This window comes from Martes martes, assembly GCF_963455335.1.
Source record: "Martes martes genome assembly, chromosome: 16".
NCBI classification, from domain to species: Eukaryota; Metazoa; Chordata; class Mammalia; order Carnivora; family Mustelidae; genus Martes; species Martes martes.
Window position 1 is genome coordinate 3,302,371 of NC_137904.1, and position 24,322 is coordinate 3,326,692.

The 24,322-nt window shown below is 48.4% G+C and overlaps 1 protein-coding gene across 1 annotated transcript in view; it reads right to left on the reverse strand.

Moving 5' to 3' along the window:
• PIK3R6 (phosphoinositide-3-kinase regulatory subunit 6) overlaps positions 1-24,322 on the reverse strand; it is a 50,159-nt gene that overhangs the window by 19,951 nt on the left and 5,886 nt on the right. The window contains exons 2-8 of the mRNA XM_080825759.1: positions 14,544-14,642; positions 6,465-6,548; positions 5,960-6,051; positions 4,979-5,047; positions 4,017-4,149; positions 3,056-3,125; positions 1,863-2,046 (exon numbers count right to left, since the gene is read on the reverse strand). Of these exons, the coding sequence (XP_080681885.1) occupies positions 1,863-2,046; positions 3,056-3,125; positions 4,017-4,149; positions 4,979-5,047; positions 5,960-6,051; positions 6,465-6,548; positions 14,544-14,556 (645 nt within the window). The 5' untranslated portion in view covers positions 14,557-14,642. The remainder of the gene's footprint in view (positions 1-1,862; positions 2,047-3,055; positions 3,126-4,016; positions 4,150-4,978; positions 5,048-5,959; positions 6,052-6,464; positions 6,549-14,543; positions 14,643-24,322) is intronic.

Below are 24,322 nucleotides of genomic sequence, written 5' to 3' on the forward strand. Positions count from 1 at the left end.
ATACTGCACATTTTATTTATTATCACACACACGGAAAAAGAAAGAGATACACTATAATATAAACTCCACAAGGACAGGAATTTTTATCTGGATCCCAGCATCTAGAAGGAACAATGTCTGGCACGTCGTGAGTGCTCAGCAAATATTTAATGTATTTATAAATTAAGCACCAAGATGAAACGGACCCTGTGGCCTTTTCCAACTCGGATTCATATATTCCTCTAATTGCATTATTTGTTTGTTCTGCAAACATTTATTGGAGTCCTAGCGGGTCAGAATGATGTGCTCTCCCTTAATCGGGAAGCCACGACCCTCCTTGGCAGACCTCTAGCGCAGAACGGAGGTGGGCCTGCCTGTGTCCTTGTTAGAACCCCACATCCTCTAAGCCAGGAGACAAGCTCCTTCAGTGGCGGGGGGGGGGCACTGAGGGAAGACAGCCAGAGGATATAATCGAGGACACTTGCTCAGAGGGTCTTATGGGCCATTGTAATGACTCTGGCTCTGACACCATGTGGTGTGATAAATGCATGTGACTATCCAGATCCCCCGCCTTCAGGACCGAGGCACACCCGAGCCCCGCTACTGGGAGCGATGACAGCTGTCCACGGTGAGCTGAACCTCTTGCCAAAGTCGACCTCCGCTGAAGAAAGCCACCTCCACGCTCACGCCCCGCTCCTAAGGACAGTCCACTCCCAATAACTAGCAGATGTGGAAGGGAGTAAAAAGGTCTGGCCCCTCGCGGTAATTCAGGATAACTCCAATTCCTACAGAATCAGCTGTGGGTGAATTCCTTCTGGGGCTCAGGAGACTGGAGACAAGAGGGACAGCTGACCCCGAGGAGATGCGGCTCGTCTCCAGTCCCACTGCCGATCTGGCGAGATCTGGCCCCCAAAGCTGTGTCTCCAGGCCCCTTGCTTGGCCTCATCCGCACATCGCTCCAGAAATCCCCGACACCCGCCTTTGCAAAGCAGCCTCCCCGGTGCGGGACGCACGGCCCCAGGTGGCACTGTCCCCCTCGAAGAAGTCCTGCACCTGCTACAGCCCGTGGCTGAGCATCTCTAACCTACTGGAGCCTTGGCTGTGCACAGCGGCCCAGGCTGAGTCAGACAGAGAAATTAGGACGCAAGCAGGTGAGCGTGAGAAAGGAACGAAATGCCCCGGACAGGAGCAGGGGGCGAGTTAAATAACTAACAGCGCGCTCAGAGGTGAGAATATGGTGCAACCATCAGGGCTACGTATTTTCCAGGGAAAACATTCCCATGTGGCGTATTTCCAGTGGGATAGGGGAAATCGGCATTATGTAGGCGCACACACCCATGGGGTATATAAAAACCATATACAGAGATTGGGATCTCCTTTTGTTAAAAAGGAGTGGTGGGGGAGCAGGGCTGGGTAGCGGCAGAACGTAGGTCTGATGTCACAGAGATCTGGGTTCAAATTCTAACTCAGTCCGTTTGTATCTGTGTGACCGCGGGCAGGTCAGCAACCTCTCTGTGCCCGTTTGGGTCATTCTACCCATTTCACAACGTTAAGATGGGATACACGTGAAGCACTTAGCGCGGTGCCCGGGACACAGTGGACATTCACTCCACGGCCGCTACGATGATGAGTGCTGCCAGTTTGGTTCAGGAAACAGACCACAGTGGTCACTGCTAGTATGTCTCGGTGGACAGGCCTGCGGGATTTTTGTTTCTCTTTTGGTTTAACTGCATTCCCCCCACCCAAGATCTTCCTCTGTGAGTGTGTCCCCCTTTCTGACTGAGGGGAAGGTGGTAGGAAAACAGGAGAAGCGGGAGGGTGAGGAGGAGTGCTCGTGTGGGCGGCACACGGAGCAGCCCAGGAGGGCTGGGGCGGGCGATTACCTTCAGTTTGCTCTGCAGGGCGCTGGCGTGGCAGGCGTCCCCGAGCGCCGCCTGCAGGGCGTGGGAGACCACGTGCCGCATGCAGGCCTCTGGGGTCTGCTGCACCTGCGCCGCCTCGATCTCCAGCAGCAGGGCGCTGCACACGGAGGGAGATACCAGTTCTGGATCCACAAAGAGGAACACTCTGAGGGCAGAGATGGCAGGGGGCGCCGGTGAGGGGGACCCCCAGGAGGAGAGCCCCCGGACGGGCACCCTCAGAGCCTCGCAGCCCCCAGGTGTTTTGTTTCTGCAAACACAGGAGCCGGGAGTTTGACAGTCAAGGAGGGGGATGGCAATAGGGAGCGGTGGGGACTGGGGCACATCGGAGCAGGCAGGAGCAGCTACCCCCTGCTGGGGTGGTGGCGGAGGAGAGGGCTAGGTTAGTCTCATGTTCAGGTAAGCCCCAACCGAAATCCTGCTCCCTCCCCTAGCTCTGTGGCCCACTGATGACATCCTCCAGGAGGGACCCTAAATCCTTCCTGCCCAAAGGCGCTCTGGACCCTGAGTGCACCCCATCTCCTCCCATCTCCTGATCACACCCAAAAAACCAGCCTCCCGCACCTGCTCCCCTTCCCGGCTGCCAGTTCCTCTGGGTCCCTCCATCTCCCTGCACCCCAATCTGCCCCTTCCGGGTCTCGTTCAGCAGTAGCACCTGCAGGGCAGGAGGCAAGGCACCCCCACTCCATCAGCCCCTCTTCCCAACACGACAAGCAACATTTGCTCCATTTTGTATAAAGGACCGGGCACACACAGACCAGAGCCCCAGAATCCACGGTGTGCTCGTGGCCTGAGCTGTAAATACCCTGGGGCTGCCTCTGGCTGCGTGGCTGGTTGATGCTGCATCACGGCCAAGGGCAGGGTGTGGGTGGGACAACAGAACTCCAGAGTGGTTCAGTGTCCATGTCACCTTCTGCACGGGGGCAGGACGGCTCAGAAGCCAGCCCAAGAAGAAAGACCTACCCCGCTTCCGGGGATTCCCCAGAGAAGCCAGGCCCCGCCCACCCTTGACAATGCACCCCACGGCTGGACACACGGCATGGCCGGGAAGCTCTGCTGGGGTTCGTCCCCACCCCGCCTGGTCCCCCTCAGTGAACAGTCACGGAGTCCAACACCTAGCGGGGACAGAAGGCAGTAGCCTTCCTGGGGCCACTCACCTCTCCTGGTAGGGGTACAGCTCACTCGTCAGGTTCTGCTCGGCAATGACCAGCCTTTGGTACAGCGTCCCTGCAAAGCAGACCACCTCAGCCAGCAAGCCCCTGGTCCCCGGCCCTCCTTCCTCACTTCCACAGGAGGTGCTGGGACTTCCGAGCTCCAGGGACCTTGGACAGAAAGCAAGACCATGAGGCGCTGCTGCTGGGTCTAAACGGGGGCAGCGCTTTCCTGAGGTAACCTTTACCTGGGACAGCTCTTACCTGAGACAGACTTTACCTGGGACAGCTCTTACCCGGTACAGCTCTGACCTGGGACAGCTCTGACCTGGGACAGCTCTGACCTGGGACAGCTCTTACCTGGGACAGCTCTGACCTGAGACAGGTTTTACCTGGGACAGCTCTTACTTGAGACAGGTTTTACCTGGGACGGCTCTTACTTGAGACAGACTTTACCTGGGACAGCTCTTACCTGAGACAGACTTTACCTGGGACAGCTCTTACTTGAGACAGGTTTTACCTGGGACGGCTCTTACTTGAGACAGACTTTACCTGGGACAGCTCTTACTTGAGACAGGTTTTACCTGGGACGGCTCTTACCTGAGACAGACTTTACCTGGGACAGCTCTTACTTGAGACAGACTTTACCTGGGACAGCTCTGACCTGAGACAGGTTTTACCTGGGACGGCTCTTACTTGAGACAGGTTTTACCTGGGACGGCTCTTACTTGAGACAGACTTTACCTGGGACAGCTCTTTCCCGAGACAGACTTTACCTGGGACAGCTCTTACCTGGGACAGCTCTGGCCTGGGAGAGCTCTTACTGGGACAGCTCTGACCTGAGACAGGTTTTACCTGGGACAGCTCTGACCTGGGAGAGCTCTGACCTGGGACAGTTCTTACCTGAGACAGGTTTTACCTGGGACAGCTCTTACCTGGGACAGATTTTACCTGGGATACCTCTTACCTGGGACAGCAGTCTCTGTTTTCAGCCTTATGGCACAGTCCAAGGCTACCGTGCAGTAGGGGGCAGGCAGGGTTAGCAACCTCGTGCAAAAGTTGTAGGTTCTCCGGTAGAGCTCTTCTGTGATGCCGGTGGCCTGGGTGGGAGGGAGGAGTCAGGCGCCTGGAGCCCTAGGTCAGAAGGCTCTGGACGGGGCGGGAGAGTGGGACGGAGAGGAGGAAGGACGGGTCTGACAGCCAGACCTGGGCTCACACCTCCCTCCCAAATGTACATCCCCAGCGTCTTCTCCCAGCGCCCATGACACACCTCCCGACACCCTGCTCCAGTCCACTGTGGCGGGAATCCATCTCCCCCTGTTCTGCTAGCAAACCCACCCCCCTCAGCACCCTTTTCCTCATTCCTGCAGAGCTCCAGGCTCCAAGCGTGGCTGTCCTGGGGGCACGATGCTCACAGCGCAGTGCCCGGGGGCTCCCCTTCCCCACCCACGCCCCAGGCTCCTGCCCTGCTGCAGCCCAGCGCCATCCCGCCCCTGGATTCCAGCAGCCCCTGGACCGCTCATCACGCCCCTCATCCCCCTCGCTGCCCACTCCCACCCCCTGTGACTAGACACAGACCCTGGTTCCTGTTTTCAAGACGTTTTCTCCATGGCTTGTCTCTCCTCTGTGCAGGGGTCAGTGATGGCCCCCAGTGCACACAGGAGCAATGCCGAGGACCTCCTTCTGACATTCGAGGCTCTCGTGCATGCCGCACACCGCCTCCCCCGCTTCCCCCACTTCCGCCCCGGGACACCCCTCCACGTATTAGGAAGAGGGCGCAGCTATAATGGAGAAGCCGGTTTGGGGCGGGCAATCCAAGAGTTCTAGGCTCGCCCAGGCAGAGACGGGCATCCTCTGAGGGAGAAGACAGTGTCTGGCCCTGGTGCTTATGGGGTTTCACGATGCCCCCGGCCCTCCGCTCTAGCTCACCTTAGTGAGCACGTACAGCAGAGTGTGCAGCAAGGGAATGATGACGTGCCGGAGGTCTTCACTTTCCGCCTAGAAAACAGGAGACCGCAGGGCATTTACTGGGCTGGGGCTCGAGGGGGGCTCACCACCTCCTAGCAGGGCACACGTTGGGTGGGGGTGGGGTGGGCAGGAGTTGGGGTAGAAGGCAAGCATCCCACCCCGCCAAGGGGAGGGAAAAGGGCACAGCCGGCCCCAGCAAGGAAGGGGTGGGGTGGGGAGGGAGCATAGGGGTGGAGCAGGCTGGGAGAGCCTGGGGGGGTGGGGGGCATCCACTCGGGACAGGAGCTGGTGCCAAGCAGTAGGACGTGGAGGTGCCCCGAGAGCACCATCTCCCAAATGGATAAAACACAGAGCATGGGGGAGGGGATCATTTTGGGGAGGTACAAGAACAATTTTGAAACATTTTTAATAGGTCTGCATTTATGTTTATCTGCCTTTTCTGTTCCCACAAGTGGGGGTTTTCCATGTGTGGCCATGGTACAAAGTTTCTTTCTGAAATACGCTAAGTCACGGGAAACCGTGGGAGTCTGCGTAAAGAAATATTCCTTCGGGACGCCTGGGTGGCTCAGTGGGTTAAAGCCTCTGCCTTCGGCTCAGGTCATGATCCCAGGGTCCTGGGATCGAGCCCCGCATCGGGCTCTCTGCTCAGCAGGGAGCCTGCTTCCTCCTCTCTCTCTGCCTGCCTCTCTGCCTACTTGTGATCTCTCTCTGTCAAATAAATAAAATAAAATCTTAAAAAAAGAAAAGAAAAGAAAAAAAAATATTCCTTCGAGAAGCAGAGGAGGGAGACAGAGCTGCTGAAAATCACGCAGGAGGTCCACAAAGGACCAGAGTTTGGGGGAGAGGGGATGCAGCACTGATGGGACTGAGGCCCCAGCAGGCTTGGCCTCTCTCTCCCTCCTCCCCACCCCCCACCCGCCTCCCTGAAGCCCGAGAACCCACCTTTTCCAGCTCTCGGAGCAGAATACGGACGAGCACCGGACTCTTCCCAGGATCTCTCTCGACCTTCTTGTGCAGGGACCATCTCCACATGCCTAGCCAGGACAGAGGGGACCCCAGCACACAGGCTCTTAGAGGGGATCCCCCCGAGCAGGACCCGGAGCCCTTGGAGCCCCACACTGTGACTCTGACTGGCTACAGATCTGACCCCTCAGCCGGGCGCCTGGCTCTGGGGACACGGTGGGGAGGGCTTGTCCCACGTAGAGGATTTCTGCTCCACTGCCCGTCAAAGACGGTGCATTCTCGGGGTGGAAAGGCAGGGATGTGGGACATGAGTGGGCCAGAGTGTGCGCGTGGCTTATGGGCTGGCGAGGGTTGGAGCTCGGCACCTGGGGCCACGTGTCTGGAGGTCGTGCAGGTCCAGAGGGTCGAGAGGAATTTTGCTCGCACGGGGAGCTGGGGAGGTGGCTGAGAAAAAGTGGGACAGAGGCTGCCTGCTGGCTCTCACCTTGGTTGTTCTGCAGGGCTGGGGCCTGGGGGCTGAGTTCCCGGAGAACGGCTTGCACGCTCCGCTGGAGGTCCAGCTCCGCATCTGGGCAGCAGGGGTGGGTGAGGGGAGCACTGGGGCCAGGAGCTTTGGAGCTCAGCGACCCCAGCCTCACCCTCGCCCCCACGTCTGCTCTCCCTGAGACCATCTTTCATCCCTTCTATAAGCCCCAAGAGGTGCCCCAAAGTGATCAACTTAGAGCAGGCAGCCAGCACACAGCTCTCCAATAAGCCTTTCCATCAGCACCTCCCTGTTCTCTGTAAAACCCACGTTCCCCAGAGCACCGTGGGTATTCCAAAGGTGGCTCACGGGGCTGTTTTAGGGGACACTCATGCCGTCCTAAAACCTGAATAATTAGGCACTTATCTTGATGTGTTCAAAAAAATAGGTGTTCCTAAATTTCAAGTCAATTTCATGTCAGATCAAGGATGGGACAGGAAGGGACAGACTGTCCCCTCATCAAACTGAACTCAGGCTTTGCCAAGCCAGCTTCCCCTCCAGACCCCAGCCCTGGCCCTGGTTCTGTCCCTCCCCCAATCCTGCTGGCCTGGCCCAGCTTGAGCAGAACACCGTTAGACGCCCCACGTCTCCTCAGACTGATTTCCCACCCCCTTGCAGTCCATGGGCTTGTAATTCCTCAGATGTCCTTGTGTCATTTGGGGTCGAGCCCCATCTCCGTCCCCTGGTGTGACTGTCTTGAATGAAGTCTTCTTTGCCACTGGAACCAGCGTCATGAGATCGTTCTTTCTTCAGCCGTGGTCTGCTGGCGTGTCAAAGCGTGAGCATGGTACAAGAATGAGCCACTGACATCCGGGAAGCATGCGAGTGGTGAGGAGGCCCCTGGCCTGTCTCCAACTGCAGGTTGGAGAGTTTAGCTGGCCAGGGTGGCAGGGGGTGCTCGGGGCTGGGCACCTGCAGCCCATCGCCTGGTGCGGGGCCACACTCCCAGCCACTGTGACACTCCTCCTCCAAGACTTGTACCCTTGGGGCACCTGACTTGGGCTCAGGGCTCCCCAACCGCACTGCTGAGCCTTTCTTGGTCACAGCTGGGTTGAATGCATTTCCACGAGCTCCTCGACTCTTTCTCTTTTCCTCGGAGCTGGACGCCCTTCAGCGCCCTCTCCGTAGCCTGCCCCTGGACTGTGTCCCCACCTCAATCCCTGCGTGGCCACCCCCTCGTGAGGTCTGCCTCTCAGAAACTCCAGACTAAAAACAGGAAGCACGAGAGACACTTCCCGCACCATAAATTCCTCTTTCTGACTGGCTCTCACCAAGCGTCTGTCTTCCTTCACGAGCAAGTGTGCCTTTGGTTGTCAGAGGATACCAACCACACGCCTCAGGGGTTCCTCTTTTGTTGGGTTGTCAGGAAACTGACAAAGTGGGGGCCCAGCCTCAAAAACCGGCTCATCTCCAGGGACAGGGACGTCTCCTCTCTGCTCCTCTTTGGAGCTCTTGCTTTATGTTTTACGAACCCTGTATCATAATTGCCTCGCACTCCCTTGGAACCGGGCATGTAGAGATCACACGTTTTAAAGAATCAGCAGGTAGAACGTGTTCAGCCAAGGCGCTGGTGCTCAGGGACCGACCCCTCTGGGGTTCTGGCGTGCACTCAGCTAAGTTGGCCAGGGCCCCCCTGCTTCTTGAAAACCCCCCACCTTTCTCCTGCCGCTCACTTGGTCCCCATGGACCTCATCAAAGTCTGTCTGAGGCTCCCCAAGGCTGAGAGTGGGCGGCTCTCACCGCTCAAGTTTCGACCCCCGCCACTCTGCTGGGCCGTGCATCACCCCCCACCCTTCCCCACCCCCCGCCCCCCTGGCAAGGAAATCATGAAGCCTGGCACGAAGGCTGGTCACAAGCTGCCTTTCTACCTACCTGTGTCCACCTTACATGGAGATTTATTTTTTTATTTTATTTTATTTATTTATTTTGACAGAGAGAGATCACAAGTAGGCAGAGAGGCACGCAGGGTGGGGGGGAAGCAGGCTCCCCACTGAGGAGAGAGCCCGATGCGGGGCTCAATCCCAGGACCTTGGGATCATGCCCTGAGCGTAAGGCAGAGGCTTTAACCCACTGAGCCACCCAGGCGCCCCAACCTTAAATGGAGATTTAATGAGTTAATGCAGGCAGAGTTTTTAAAACATTGTTATGTCTACTTTCTTCTTTCCTCCTTCCTTCCTTCTGCCTCCCTCCGTCCCCAGCCGCCTCTCCATGGATAGCATAGACTTCAAACTATGATAGCCATCATCTCCTCCCTGCCCCTCACTAGAAGGGCAGCCAAGCCTTTGTCTTCTGAGCCCTGGGTTCCCCTGTCTTGCACAGGGAGTCAAGCTTTTATGTTTCGGAGAAAAATAGAGAAGTTGCCAATAGCCCCAGGAGACAGCCCCAAATAAAGTATGTTTTCGAAAGTTCCGGGCGGCCGGAACAAGCGCTCAGGCTTTGGTCCACATCTGGCTTGCAGACGTGTTTTGTTTGGGCTTGCAGAGTGTCTTGGAAAAAAAAAAATCAAATCAGCTGCCAACATGTACAAATCAGGAGATTTTGCACGAAAGTTTGGGTTTCTGGCATCCCTGGAAAGTCTGTTGACACCAGGCACGCATTCTTTGCACATGTGGCAATCAACGGGGCCGGGAAGGGGCTGCCCCCCTGAGACAGGGCCCAGCTACTCGGGTTCTTCATAGCAGCCCCCTCTCCTTGTCTGGCTCATCGACACCCTGTACCTGGCCCCTTGAGTTTGAGACTCCTGGCTCTGGGACTGAGACAACCAAGCTGGATTGTCTCAAAGAAATGGGGATGAAGGCTGCTGCTTGTAGCTACTGAGGACAGTGGCAACCCGAGGTGGGAGGCTGGATGTCCCAGGTCTGTGAGAGCACACGGTTATGGGGACCCAGGGAATGAGAAAGACTGGGGCTGGCTGGGACACAGCCTCGGGGGGTGGCAGAGAGCTCAGACGAAGGCAGGTGAGCACTATGCTCGGTGCTTGAGGGCCACGGCTGTGGTCTCCTGGATCACCTTTGCCAGCGCATAAGAATGTCTCCGAAGGAACCCTCTCTCTCCTTATGGACTGTGCACACCTGGCCAACCTGTTCAGGGCCGGGGGTGTGGCAGCTACAGTGGACGAAGTCACTGCCTCTTCCCATCATGAAGACTTTGTATATGTGCTGCCGAAGCGAGCACCATCATGAAGACTTTGTAACCCCTGGGCTTACGAGATCACAAACAGTGGGGAGGCACCCCAGGCGAATGACACTGGAATTTGTACTGACCTTGGAAAATGAGAGCTTGAAGATGGATTTGATCTGATTAAGCAAATGAAAGAAACGGGATATTTCTTGTGCCTCAAGTGTCTCAGGATTATTCGTGTATGACATGCATGTCTAACATTACTCTTAACTCAGAACAGCCAATAAATAAAGGCCATTCATAATTATTACCTTCCCCTCCATCCAGGAATGTGAGATATTACTATTAGGCATCATGTTACTATTAATAGCTAACATTTAAATAGCACGTAAAAGGCGTACACACAGAGAGTCTTACAGAGGTGTGGTAAGACAATGTGAGGTGTTCATCAAACCGAGTTCATGTTTGTCCTGGGTCACCGGGAAGACTACATTTCCCAGAATCCCCTGCAGTTAGATGGATGCCACGCATTGAGTCTGTCTCGTGGAATGCAGTGGACACAACATAGGACATAAAATCCTCTGCACTGGGGTGCCTGGGTGACTCCGTGGGTTAAGGATCTGCCTCCGGCTGGGGTCATAATCCCAGGGTCTAGGGATCGAGCCCCACCTCGGGCTTCCTGCTCAGCGGGGAGCCTGCTTCTCTCTCTCCCTCTGCAGGTCCCCTTGCTTGTGCTCACTCTCTCTCACAAATAAATAACATAAAACCTTTAAAAAAAATCCTCTGTATTATCCTCCACCTCTCTCTTCCTATTCCTTGGTGACCTTGGAAGACGTGTTGGAGGAGACAGTGCCACGAGAGGGAAGGAGTCTCATCCCCGCAGGACTGGAGCCGGACCGGATGGTGATGTGAGACGTAAGCGTCTGCTGTGCTAACCCACCGACATCGGGGTCACGGGTGCACCAGCTAGCCTTCTCTGACAGACCCTCGGACGTGCAGATGATTTTCTGGAATCTCATCTCACTGGATTCTGAGCAGAGCCCTGGGAGCTCGGCAGGGCAATACAGTTCTCCCTGTTCTGCTTTGTAGATTCCAAGTCAAGAGCTCTTTGTCTCGCGCCATATTGTCCCTCCGAGCACAGACGTCAGACCCAGAAGGACCTCAGAGGCTCTCGTCCCGTTTGACAGCTGCACAAATGAGGCTGGCATTTGTGCGAGGGCACAGAGCTGTTGGAAGAGAGAGCTTTCTCTTTGGCGGATGGTCCTCCTCTAAAGCTTCACTCTTATATGTCCCCTTATATTCACCTGCTTACCCGGAAAAGGGAGAACAACATTATGTCTCTCTATGCGTATCTGGGCTTCGATACCGAAAGCCAATGCCCCAGATAAAGGTGCCTGGACAAAGAGTCGCAGCTCTCAAGGTAGTTCAAGGTCCGGTCTTTGATTTCAGGCCATTCGAAGCTACAGCAGCCCATGGCCATTCCGATTCTGCATTGCCCTGTGGTCCCAGACAGAATCAGATCTCTCCCAAACGTCCTTGTAGGATGTCTAGCTTTTCCCTCCTTCCCAATCTTGGCTGTACAGGAGAATCACCCGGAGAGCTTTAAAAAAAAACACTAACGTACAAACTAGCTTAAATCAGATCTCTGAGAGTAGGGACTAATAATTTCTTTTTTAATAGCTCCCCAGGACACTCTAAACGGATAGTTAGGGTAGGAATTACTGTCTTAGTTGTTAAGCTGAGAGCTCTGGACAATTGAGCTGTTAGTCAAGGAAGGAGTCAGGTGCCAAGATGCTCGGAGTTCACAGAGGCTGATCATCCCTGCATAAAGGATGAAGGTCACAGGGTCAGAATGGCTCCTTCCTGGCTGTCACGGTGACAGGAGGAGACTCAAAAAACATAACGGGAGGAAGTTTGATTTTTATTGTTGATGTTCTCTACTTGTTTTGCAAGAAGTATGCATTTCTTCAGAAACGTGACCCTGGGAACTGGGCAGCAGACACCATGGCTCTAACTCTCTTGGGGTCCAGCCATGACATGAATAAAATCTTCTAAGATTTTTCCAAGCAGACGCGTCTTTGTTGTCTTGAAGTCACCCCATACCTACTTGTCATGGTTTTTAATGTGTCACCTCGACTGGGCCACAGGACACCCAGATATTTGGTCAAACATTCTTCTGGGTATCTCTGGGAGGGTGTTTAAAAACCACCAGACTGAGTTGACAGACTGTTCTCCCTAATGTGGGTGGGCCTCATCTAATCAGTAGAAGGCCTGCATAGAACAAAAGGCTGACACCTGCCCCGCCTCCGAGTAATAGGGAATTCTTCCTGCTTGACTGCCTTCCAGCTGGGACATTGGTTTTTTCCTTGCCTTTGGACTGGAACTATACCATAGGCTCTCCTGGATCTCTAGCTTGCCAACTGTAGGCCTTGGGACGTGTCAGCCTTCATAATAATGTGAGCCAATTCCTTCAGACAAATCTCATTCTGGTGCAGTAGGACAGAGGCCCAAGGCATTGGGATGGAGACGGCTGGTGGAACAATCAAACTAAATACTTCCTCAGCCTTCTTTAGCCAAGGAGTGGATGGCGGGGGAGGGGGGCGGTGGATGTGTCCATCCAGATGCAAGGGTTATAGGGACACTCAGGTCACTTGGTACCCACAAAATTACTACCAAAGAGGTTGAATTTGCAATTTCCAAGGGAAACTAGAGTACTGAAAAGTATTGTCTTTTTCTGCTTTCTGGATATCAGCCGTCCGAATCAGCTCCCCCTCCCTGGGATGGAAACGGCAAATACCAACAAACACTTTCTGGACTGTTCTCTTTTAAAATTACTATAAAATCACTAACCCCAAGGCCCATTTCCTCATGTCAGGTGAGCCATAAAACAACTGAGAGGAACACGGTTGGTTTGTGTGTGTGTTCTGACTCAAACTTGGGACTCCCGAGCTCTGAACAGATGCATGTCACTTGGTACATTGGTTTCCCTGGTTTTCAGAGGGTGAACTTTCTCTGACCTTGACATATTGACCATCTGGACCTCACGGACTGCCCTTCCAACCAGGGCCGAGGACTCGTCTGGGAATCCCCTGGTCTCAGCCTCTCAGCCGGTCACTGAAATCTGGGCTCAGCACCCAGACACACCATCAGCCGGAGTAATGGGGTTCACAGTTTTCTTCCATCCCACGCCCGATCCTCCTTGCCCCCATGTGGAACAAAGGCTCAGATTTGCAGGGATGGCAAAATAACCACAGCTTTGGTGCCTGTGCCACACTGCTCTTTTGTATCCCTTAAAATAACTCCCCCTTCAGAGCTCCCAGGGCAAGCATCATAATTTTGGGAGGTTTCCTTCTGCCCATCTGATTTGGGAGGGGGTCACCTGTCATATCCTCGGTGGTGGGTATCTGTGGTTTCCCCTGCCCAGCAATCCTCCCTGCTCACTGCGGTCTTGGTGAGGCTGTGGCCCAGGTGCCCTGCTTTGCCTTGGCCTTGGAGTGGGCACAGGACCGAGCTGGCCAACGGACTCTCTTTCCCTCTAGGCGAACCTTGTGCTGATGATGGCCAGCAGGGAAGAAGGCGCGGAGTGCTCTCTGAGGTCACTGTCCACCTCTTTCTGTCCTGGGGGTGGGTCCACTCTGCTCCCCGCCCTCGCTAGTGCCTGGGGCTTCAGCTGGTCCTTCAAGGCCTGGCCACTCTTTATTTTTGACAGTTAAATTAGCTCTATGGGTTTCTACTGCTTGTGTCCAAACAAACTTTACTGGCACACCTTTCTTCCTAAAACACAGCATGGCGTGTGTCTACTGTTATAATTAAAGTCAGGGCAAAGTAAGTTGGTTTTGAAATATTGAGATTTTCACAGGGCTGACTCTACCACTATCCTCCCAGGGCAAACCCCAGCTGGTTAAAGACAGCCCGGAATATCTCAACGCCAGGATTCATGGACTTGCCTGATTCAGATGGAACGTGTGGCTGTGTGAGGCTCTATGCAGTGGGGGTGTGTGTGTGTGTGTGTGTGTAAAGGACACATGTCTGAGGGAAGGTAACAACCCAGTAGCTGCACCTGCCTTGGGGATGCCCTCTCCTTCCCTGGATGGGGGTCTTTAAGGGCATCAGAGTCTATGTCTCATGAGGAGTGCTGTGGGACTTCCTGCGTGACCGTTGGTGATACACATCTTGAGGGAAGGGTCATCTCTCCTTGTGTCCCAGGTTGATAAGGCATGAAGAGTCTGGGGTTGGGAATGAGCTAGACCTTGGTTCTGATCGTGGTTCTGCCACTTACCAGCTGTGGGGCTTTGCACAAATTACCTCACTTGAGCCTCCGTTTCCCCTTCAGTGAAACGAGGAAGATTACATTGATACTGTACCTCATGGATCCTTCTGATGAATGCACAGGACAACCCTCAGTGAAATCATTTAGGGCTCAGCGCTGGACCTAGATTGCTGGGGTCAAACCCTGGTTTGACTATACGGTATCTGTGGGTGGCCTTGGGAGCAGTACCTCTCCCCTCTGGGTCTCACTTTCTCCTTCTGCGAAATGGGGTCGATGATAACATCTATCTCATGGGGTCTTTATGAAGACTCAGTGAGATACTATTTGTCAAGTGTCTTTATCTTGTCTTTACTTGACAGATTATAAGCACTACAGAGGTTTTTGTTAAGTAAATACAAACATTTGGTGATAGATCTTGGCCCTCATTGTCATTATCCCCACTGTCCAGTGCAGTGATCTGTAAGCAGCTGGGTCTCATACAGGTGTGTGGCTGTCCACTCAAGATGTTCTCGCATTTGGGCACTGAGCTGGGGGTCTGGGTGAAGGTGAAAGTGGTCCTGCCAGCCCTGGGGGCCTTCTCACCTGCAAGGGAGGCTTTCCCCACGACGAAACCAGGCTTGTAAGACCCCGCTGCCCCCAGTCATACTGACCTGAGCTCTCCATGGGAGGCTGGGGTGTGAGTGAGGAGGATGTGGTCGTCTCAGGCAGCAGAATGGAAAGTAAAGTGGTTGTTTTTCCGCAGAGAGGTTCTGCAAAACAAGAAGCAGTTAGCTAAGTGGTGGAAAGGTACAGAAAGTATATTTGGGGGAGCAGAGAGGCTCCTAGGGAACCTAGGCTCCTAACACGCTGGAGGAATTCTTCTACGGTGCTGGCTGTGTGCTGGGTACTCGTCTAAACACTTGAAAATGATCAAATTTTTAATATTCATATTAACTGTATAAGGTAGGTACTATCTTCTACAGATGGGGAAATTGAAGCACGGAGAGGTTAAATAATGATTCAAGGTCAAAGAGACGGCAAGTAAAGGAATGAGCACCGAACTCAGACTATCTGGCTCTCAAATGTCATGACCCCTGGCTGCCCCACCATGACCCCAGTCTGGGGAACCCCCCCAAAGCCTGCTTCCCAGAACAACAAATTCCAAAACTGAAAAGCAGAGGAACTCTGACCAAATCCAAGAATAAATGAATAAAGATATACCTGAGAAAGCTAATTCAGAGAGAGAGAGAGAGAGAAAAATAAGAAAATATCAGGAATGGTAAGTGTCATATATACTCAATGGAATCAAATATAATGTACTCTGAGTAATTGTAACCTATTGATAATCATATAAAGGAGCATTAAAATGTGATACGCCATTGACAATGATTAGAAGATATAACACAATGCATGCCACATATGTACATATATGATATGTGATATGTTTATTTGTAGCTAAAAAAAAAAAATGAACCCTATATCTCACACATGGTTTTCCAGGGAAATCAAAATGACACAAGAGGCTCCATTGAGTTAGGAAAACTGCTTTTGTTAGTGATCAATGAAGAAACAAAGAGAGCCATCAAAGAATTAGCTCTTAAAAAGTAATATAAGTCAGGGAGCCTGGGAGGCTCAGTCGGTTAAGTGTCCCACTCCCGGTTTCAGCTCAGGTCATGATCTCAGGGTCACAACATGGAGTCCCGCATCAGGCTCTGTGCTTGGTGTAGAGCCTGCTTGAGATCCTCTCTCTCCTTCTGCCTCTTCCCCACTGGCACACATGCTCTAAAATAAATAAATAAATCTCTTTTTTAAAAAAAAAGTTGATATATGTCTCAGATGGTTCCTCTGATAAGTTCTCTCAAACCAGCAATGAAAAATGTTAAGCTATTTCAACTGTTCAAAAGCATAAAGAAGGAGAGATTCTCTGAAAAAGCCAACTGATCTTTGATAGCAAAATCTAATAAAGATAGTTTAAAAATATAGATGAATCACTCCACACCCACTGGGACAGCTGTTTAAAAAAGAAAGCGACAGCAAGGGTTGGCAAGGATATGGAAACGTTAGACCTGGTGTGTTGCTGGTTGGAATTCAAGATGGTGTAGCTGTGGTGGAAAAAGAGTATAGTGATTCCTCATACAGTTAAACACAGATTTACCACAGGACCCAAAATTTCACTCCTAGGTAAATACCCGAAAGAACTGAAAATAGGGACTCTAACAGATACTTGCATAGCAGCATTCATAGCAGCATTATTCAAAATAGCCCAAAACTGGAACTACTCCAAACGTCCATCAACAGGTGAATGGGTAAACAAAATCTGGTATATCCATATGATGGAAAATTATTCAACCTTAAAGTGGAATGAACTTTGGACACATGCTACATCATAGATGAGCCTTGAAATCATCATGCAAGTGAAATACGTCAGGCCAAAAGGACAAATATTTGATTCTATTTACACGAGGCACTAACAATGGGCAGATTCACAGAGACAGAAAAGTGTAACAGAGGTTACCAGGGCTTGTGGGGAAGGAGGAGAGGAGAATTATTATTCAGTGGGTACAAAGATGATGAAAAATTTCTGGAAATGGACTGTGGTGATTGTACAGTGTTGTGAATGCACTTAATGACACCAAATCCATACACTTTAAAATGGTTAAAATGGAAAATTTTATGATATGTATATTTTACCACAATAAAAATTAATATTAAAAGTATAAAATATCACTGATTGAATTGAATGAATTAAAATTATAATGTATTCTGAATATTTCTAGATGATTGATAATCATAGGAAGGAATGTTAAAATGTGATATACTGTTGGCAATTATTAGAAAAGATAAAAACAACTGTTGCTGAAGATTTGGGAAATTTTTCTCTGTAGTCAGTTGGTGAGAGCAGAAATTGGTATAGCTCGGGGTGCCTGGGTGGCTCAGTGGGTTAAGCCTCTGCCTTCGGCTCGGGTCATGGTCTCAGGGTCCTGGGATCGAGCCCCGCATCGGGCTCTCTGCTCAGCAGGGAGCCTGCTTCTCTCTCTCTGCCTGCCTCCTTGCCTACTTGTGATCTCTCTCTCTCTCTCTCTCTCTGTCAAATAAATAAATAAAATCCTAAAAAAAAAAAAGAAAAAAAAAAGAAATTGGTATAGCTTTCCTGGAGGGTAGTTGGGCAATAAACATCAAAATTCAAAATGTGTATATTTTTTGTCCAAGCAACTCCACTCTTAGGAATATATCCTAAGGAAATAATTGGATAAGTGCATAAGGAAAGTATACAACAATATCCATCAAAACATTGTTTATAAAGGGAGAAAAACAGAAGAAACTTAAAGGCCCAATGGCAGAGTGTCAATTAAGCAAATTAAAGTTACTCATGCAATGGAATACTAAGCAGACATAAAAATGATGACGTATATTTACATTTACTGAATTAAAAAGATTTTCAGAAGTATTCATCTCAAACACTAGGTAACAAAATAGTTAACACATTTCTAACACATTAATTTTTAAAAATGTATTTCTAAATTTCCTCAGATGTATTGTAAAAAGTCAGTAAAAACTAAACATCAGGGCTCCTGGGTGGCTCAGTTGGTTAAACAACTGCCTTCAGCTCAGGTCACGACTCTGGAGCCCTGGGATCGAGTCCCACACTGGGCTCCCAGCTCTGCAGGGAGTCTGCTTCTCCCTCGACCTTCTACCTTCTCATGCTCTCTCTCTCTCTCAAATAAATAAAATCTTAAAAAACAAAACAAAACAAAAAACAACTAAACATCAAAATGTGACACTGAAGGTCCTGGTTCTAGTTAACATGGAGTAAGTACTCTCTGTTATAACTCTCCCACTCAAAAAAACTAAAAATTCTGGATGGTATGCATGGAATGGCTATCTGAGGATTCTGAGAAGTAAATGGTATCAGGCAGAATGGGGAAGAAAACCAGTTCATGAACAATCTGGCAATGAGTTTTCTTCACTTCCCCCCTTCCCATTATCCTCTGGTCTGGACCATAAAGAAAGCCTGAAACTCACAAGTCCACACTTAGGGCAGACAGAAAGAGCTAGAAGAAAAGCCTCTCTTTCTGGTCTTAGGATTAAAAAAAAAAAAAAAAAAAGTCCCGAAAGGATTGAAGAGATGGGGGAATTTACTTTTTATTTTGCAATTCCTCCTTCCATATCCCCCAGGCAATCTTTTAATAGCAATAGCAGCAACAGTGGTTGGCCATGGTGGCCAAACAGGTGCCTAAAATTCTGAAAAAGGGAAATCCTTCCCTCTGACTAGAGGAACTACAGTTCCAAGGGCATGGGAAGAATCCTTAATGCTTTCTTCCCTCTATCAGAGGAACAAAACTAAGAAATAACAAACAGAAGATGAGTAATGAAGTGGTAGACCTGAATAAAAATGTATCGATTATTATATTAAATGTAAATTGTCTAAACACACTAATTAAAAGACATAGATAGTTAGCATTTAAAAAAAAACAAAAAACCAGAACCAACTCAATGCTGTTTACAATAAATTTACTTCAAATATAATGTCATAGGTAAGCAAAAGAACAAAAAAATATATATACTACTTGAATATTAATCAAAAGAATGCTGAAGTAGGTGTAGTAGTATGAGACAAAGTAGATTTCAGAGCGAGGAAAATTGTCAGAATAAGCTTCTTATTACATTTCATAATGATAAAAGAGTCAATTCATGAAGAAGCTATAACAATTCTAAACATGTATGCACTTAAAAACAGGGCTCCAAAATACACAAAGGAAAAACTAATGAAACTAAATTACAAGTAGGCAAATCCACAATTATAGCTGGAAATTTTAACAGTACTCTCTCAGTGACTGACAGAACCAGCAGATAGAAAATCAAGAAGGACGTGGAAAAACTGAATACTATCAACCAACTGAATTTAACTGGCATTCATAGAACACTACATACAACAATAGCAGAATATGAATTCTTTTCAAGTGTACGTGAAACACTCACCAATATAGACAATACCCTTGGTTATAAAACAAACCTTAATAAATTTAAAATAACTGAATTATACAAAGTAGGTTTGCTGATCATAATGAAATTAAACTTGAAATTAGTAACATAAAAATAATTAGAACATCTCCAAATACTGGAATATTAAACAACACATTTCTAAGTAATCCATATGCCCCGAAAATAAAATAAGTGGGATAACACTTCCCAACTCATTTTAGGAGTCTAGCACTCTCCTGATATCAAAACCAGACAAAAATAGTACAAGAAAAGAAAATAGACCTATATCCTTTATAAACATATATGAAAAAAATTCTGAGCAAAATATTAGCAAATGAAGACCAAGAATATATAAAAAGAATAATGCATAACAACTTGGTGGGGTTTATCCCAGGGATGCAAGACTGGTTCAATATCTGAAAGTCAATCAGGGTAATCTGTTACACTAAAAACTAAAAAAGAAAAACCATATGTTCTTATTGGTTGAGGCAGTAAAAACATTTGACAAATTTTAATTTTATGATAAAAACTTAGAATAAATTAGGACTATAAGGGAACTTCATTAATCTGATATAGGGCTTAGACCAAAAAACCTCTCAACTAACATACATAAAAATTAAAGAAAAAACTGAATAGTTCCCCTCAAAAGATTAGGAAAAGATTCACTCTCACCACTTCTATTCAACAAATCAACATATTACTGGAAGTCAGTGAAATAAGACAGAAAAAAAAAAAAGTAGAAAAAGGAAAGAGGTGTACATATTGGAAAGGAAGAAATAAAACTATTTGCAAAAAAACAACCCTATTCACACATAGAAGGTATACATATATAATCCCTAAGAATCTACCAAAAAATCTCCTAGAACTAATAGTGAGTTTGCCAGGATTATAGGATATAACATCAGAATACAACATCAGGCATATTTCTATATGTTAAGAAAGGAACAGCTGTAAACCAAAATTTAAAACGCAATGCCATTTAAAGTAGCTCCAAAAGGCAAAGAGAGAAATACTTAAAAAGAGAAATAAAGCTATCAAAACACTTGTAGGATCTGTACGATAAATACCACAAAATGCTGATGAAATAAATCAAAGAACACCAAAATAAATGGAGAAACACACTGTTTATGACCTGGAAGACCCAATATGGTTGAGATGTCCCTTCTTCCCAACTGATTTATAGATTTAATGTAATTCCAATAAAAATATCAGCAGATTTCTGTTGCAGATAGAAGATAATCAGATTCTAAAATTTCTAAGAACTGAAGTAGCCAAACAATTTTTTTTTTAATTTAAGGACTCATCTCCCTATTTTAAAAACAACCATAAAATTATTAGTGAAGGGCTAGACACAAATCCAAGGAATAGAGTGTCCAGAAATAGACACACATTGAAACAACCAATTGATTTTTTAAAAAATTTATTTATTTATTTGACAGAGATCACAAGTAGGCAGAGAGAGAGGGGGAAGCAGGCTCACCACCAAGCAGAGAGCCCAACGTGGGGCTTGATCCCAGGACCCCGAGACCATGTCCCCAGCCAAAGGCAGAAACTTAACCCACTGAGCCACGCAGGCGCCCCCAACCAATTGATTTTTTTACAAAGTTGTAAACACAAGTCAAAGGGGAAGGATAAGTCTTGTCAACAAATTGTCTGGAACAATCAATCAATCACCAATACGCAAAAAACCCCAAAGTACCTCAACTTAAGTCCCACACCTCAAATCAAAGTGAACTTAAAATGCATCACGGATCTGAATGTAAAAGGTAAAACTATAAAGGTTTAGAAGAAAACACAGGAAAAAGTCTTCGTGACCTTGGGTTAGAGAGAATTCTTAGATATGATACTAAAAGCATGATTCATAAAGGGAAAAACTGATGAACTGGACTTTATCAAAATTAAAAACTTTGGCTTTGCAAAAGTAGCTTTAAGAAAATGAAAAGACAGGGGTGCCTGGGTGGCTCAGTGGATTAAGCCTTTGCCTTCGGCTCAGGTCAATCCAGGGATCGAGCCCCGTTGGGCTCTCTGCTCGACAGGGAGCCTGCTTCCCCCTCTCTCTCTGCCTACTTGTGATCTCTGTCAAATAAATAAATGAAATCTTAAAAAAAAGAAGAAGAAGAAGAAGAAAATGAAAAGACAAAGTACAGACTTGGAGAAAATATTTTCAAATCACAAATCTGACAAAGAACTTGTATCCAGGACATATAAAGAATTCAGAAAACTCCATGATAAGAAAACAAATAATAACCCCAAGCAGGAAAAATACTTATTTAAACAGTTCATCCAAAAAATGTATATATGCATGCAAATAAGCACAAGAAAAAAATGCATGTTATTTGTCATCAGGGAATTGCAGATTAAAACCGGAGATACCACCATACACCATTGGGATTGACCAAAATTTAGTGGCAACAATACAAAACTCTGTGGAGAGGATGTGGAGAAACAGAAATGCTCACACATTACTGGCAGGAATGCAAAACAGCACTGCCATTCAGAAAACAGCCTGGCAATCTCCCATAAAGTTAAACATCACTTACTATGTGATCCTAACTATTTCCTAGATAGAAGGATGACAATTTCACACGAAAACCTCTTCATGGGTATGTATACCAGCTCTGTTCGTAAGGGCCCCAAATGGCAAACCACCTAATGCCTTCAAGGGTGAGTGGACACACAAACCGATATGTTCATACAGTGTGATACTCGGTGACACAAAGAGATCAACTATTGTTACATACAACAATGTGTATGAATCTCATGCTGAGGAAAGGAAGCCAGACTCAAAAGGTTACATGCTGTACGTTCCCATTTATAGGGCATTCTAGAAAAGGAAAAACTATAGGGTCAGAAAATAGGTCAGTGGTTGTAAGGGGTTAGGGTAGGGAGAGGGGTTGACTACCAAGGGGCAAGAGGGAACTCTCTGGGATGATGGAATGACTCTGTATCCTGATTGGGGTGACGGTCACATCTCGTGTGTTAAAACTCATAGAAGGGTATAGTAAAAACAGTCGAACTGTATGTAAATCTTAAGTACATTATTTTTTTTAAAAAGAGAGGAGCCCATACCCTAATTTGTAACTGGCACCATGTGCTTATATGCTTAAATACTTTTCACCAAACTCTAGAATTTACTAAACAAAGAGACAAAAAGCACTCCTCATTTGATGGTGTACTCACAAGTTTATAAAACCAGATCCAGGTCATTTACACACATGACACTAACTGCCTCTGGGAACACACTTGAGGAAAGGGGCTGGGAAGGCCTCTGATCTTTCAATAGACACCTTTTTGGACCATTTTAATTTTTAAAACTTGTGCATGTTTTATATATTCTAAAAGCAAACAAGCCTCTACATGGATGGCTGATTTTCAGAAAATAGAGTACGCGGACACATACGACCAGGATGGAAAATCCAGACTCTGAGAACCTCTACAGGACACATACCCTGCTCTCTTTTAATGAATTAATTGCGAGGAAGATGTGGTGGTGGTGAGAACACATGTGGAAATGAAAGGTGCTGGGGGGTGGGTGGCTAGAAATTCACAGGAATTGAGATTTTTTTAAAAAAGACTTTATTTATTTGACACACAGGGATATCACAAGTAGGCAGAGAGGCAGGCAGAGAGAGGGGGAAGCAGGGTCCCCACTGAGCAGAGACCCCAATGTGGGGCTTGATCCCAAGACCCTGAGATCATGACCCGAGCCAAAAGCAGAGGCTTAACCCACTGAGCCACCCAGGTGCCATGGAATTGAGATTTTTATCAACCAAGACGATGTGTGACTTTATTTTTTATTGCAGAACAGAGTGTGCCCAAGAGCATCGTGAAACCTACCAATTAAATGGACATCTGTGAGCCCACCATCCAGCTTAGGAAGACTGCTGTCATGTTGCTCTGCATGTGTTAACTTAAAAGCAGGGTAACTTAAAATAAATGATAAAACTATTAAAGTAATCGCCCTTCTCTCTCTTCCTGGGCAACTGCAGGGCTCATCACTGGCCTCTTCGAGCTGCAGCCTCCCCCTGGGTGACATGGGTGTCCCAAAGTGCCAGGTAGAATGTCAAAGTGTTTCATGACAAAATTTTGAAAAAGGGCTTGGTGTGGAGAGGAGGGACCCAAAACTCCACCAAAGACAGGAACGTGTTGAGCATTCATTGCTGCTCATTCTTTCTGAAAAGGCTTCGTGGCGTGTTTTTGTGGGTGAGAGTAGACATCGAAACTGAAGGAATTGTGAACACACAAACCTGAAAATCCAACCGTGGATGAGAGCGTGTGGCTGACCCCGGGATGTCCCCAGTCTGGGGGGAGGAGCTGGAAATGGCAACGTGGGGTGGTCTGAGCCACTGCTCGGTGGGGACAGGACAGACCCTGACTCCAGACCCAGTGATGCAGAGAGGCCAAGAGAAGCTTCTCAAGTGGGACCCAGGATGTTGGATTCCCAGGTCCCCCTCTATTAGCTGTGACTAAGAATGAAAATGATAATCTCTGCCCAATGCACGGGGACCAAGCTATCATCACTTCTTGCTCAGATCATGGTCATCCCCCAATAAGTCCCCCTGCATCCACTCTTTCTCTACACCCCAGTCCTTGATCAAAGCCCTCCAATGACTTCTCTTAGATCTCAGGATAACTCCTCACTCCTCAACCCTGCCTAAATCTTGCCTCATCTGGCCCCAGTGGACCTCTCCAGGTTCATCTCTGCCCCCTCTCCTCCTGGCTCACGAGGCTCTCACCTCTTGGCTCACTGTGTTACTCACATTTCCCAGACCTGCCTCAGGACCTTCACACGGCTCTGCCTGGAACACCTTTCTCCACAGTAAGCTCCTTCTCAATACTCAGGTCTCATTTAAAATTTTGCCTCCGCAGAGAGGCCTTTCCTGGTCAACCTACCTAAAATAAACCCCACCACCCACCCCCAGGTGATCCTCTAGCACACGCTTTTATTTTATTCATAGCATTTATCAGTATCAGAAGTTCTCCTGTGTCATGATTAATGTTCTTGGCTATTCATTAGAACAAGAGCTCCACCAACACTGGGCTCTCCCGGGTCTATTCACCACAGCATGTCCACTCCTTGGGCAGTGCTGGGTACCCAGTAGATGATGAATTAACATTCTGTAGAAGAAAGGTGAAGCATCTTGCCCAAAATCACATGGCTAATGAACGATGAAACCAGGGCTAGACCTCCATCTCAGCTGGGGGGATGAGGTCACGGCCACCTCCCTTGCCCTCTGCACCCCTACTTCTCCCACCTCCAAATCTCACAGGGCACCCTCTGCCCTAGTGAAAAAGAAAGAAATGAACACTCAGGGAAGCTTCTGTCCAGGAATCTGCGGATAAGGAATATTGAGCATCCTCGAAGGAAAAGAAATCACAGAGAGATAGATTAAAAGAGGTATGTGTGTCTCAGGACTCACGGTGCAAAGCTGGGGCTATTCTGGGCTGATTTTTAATGGAAAGTAAA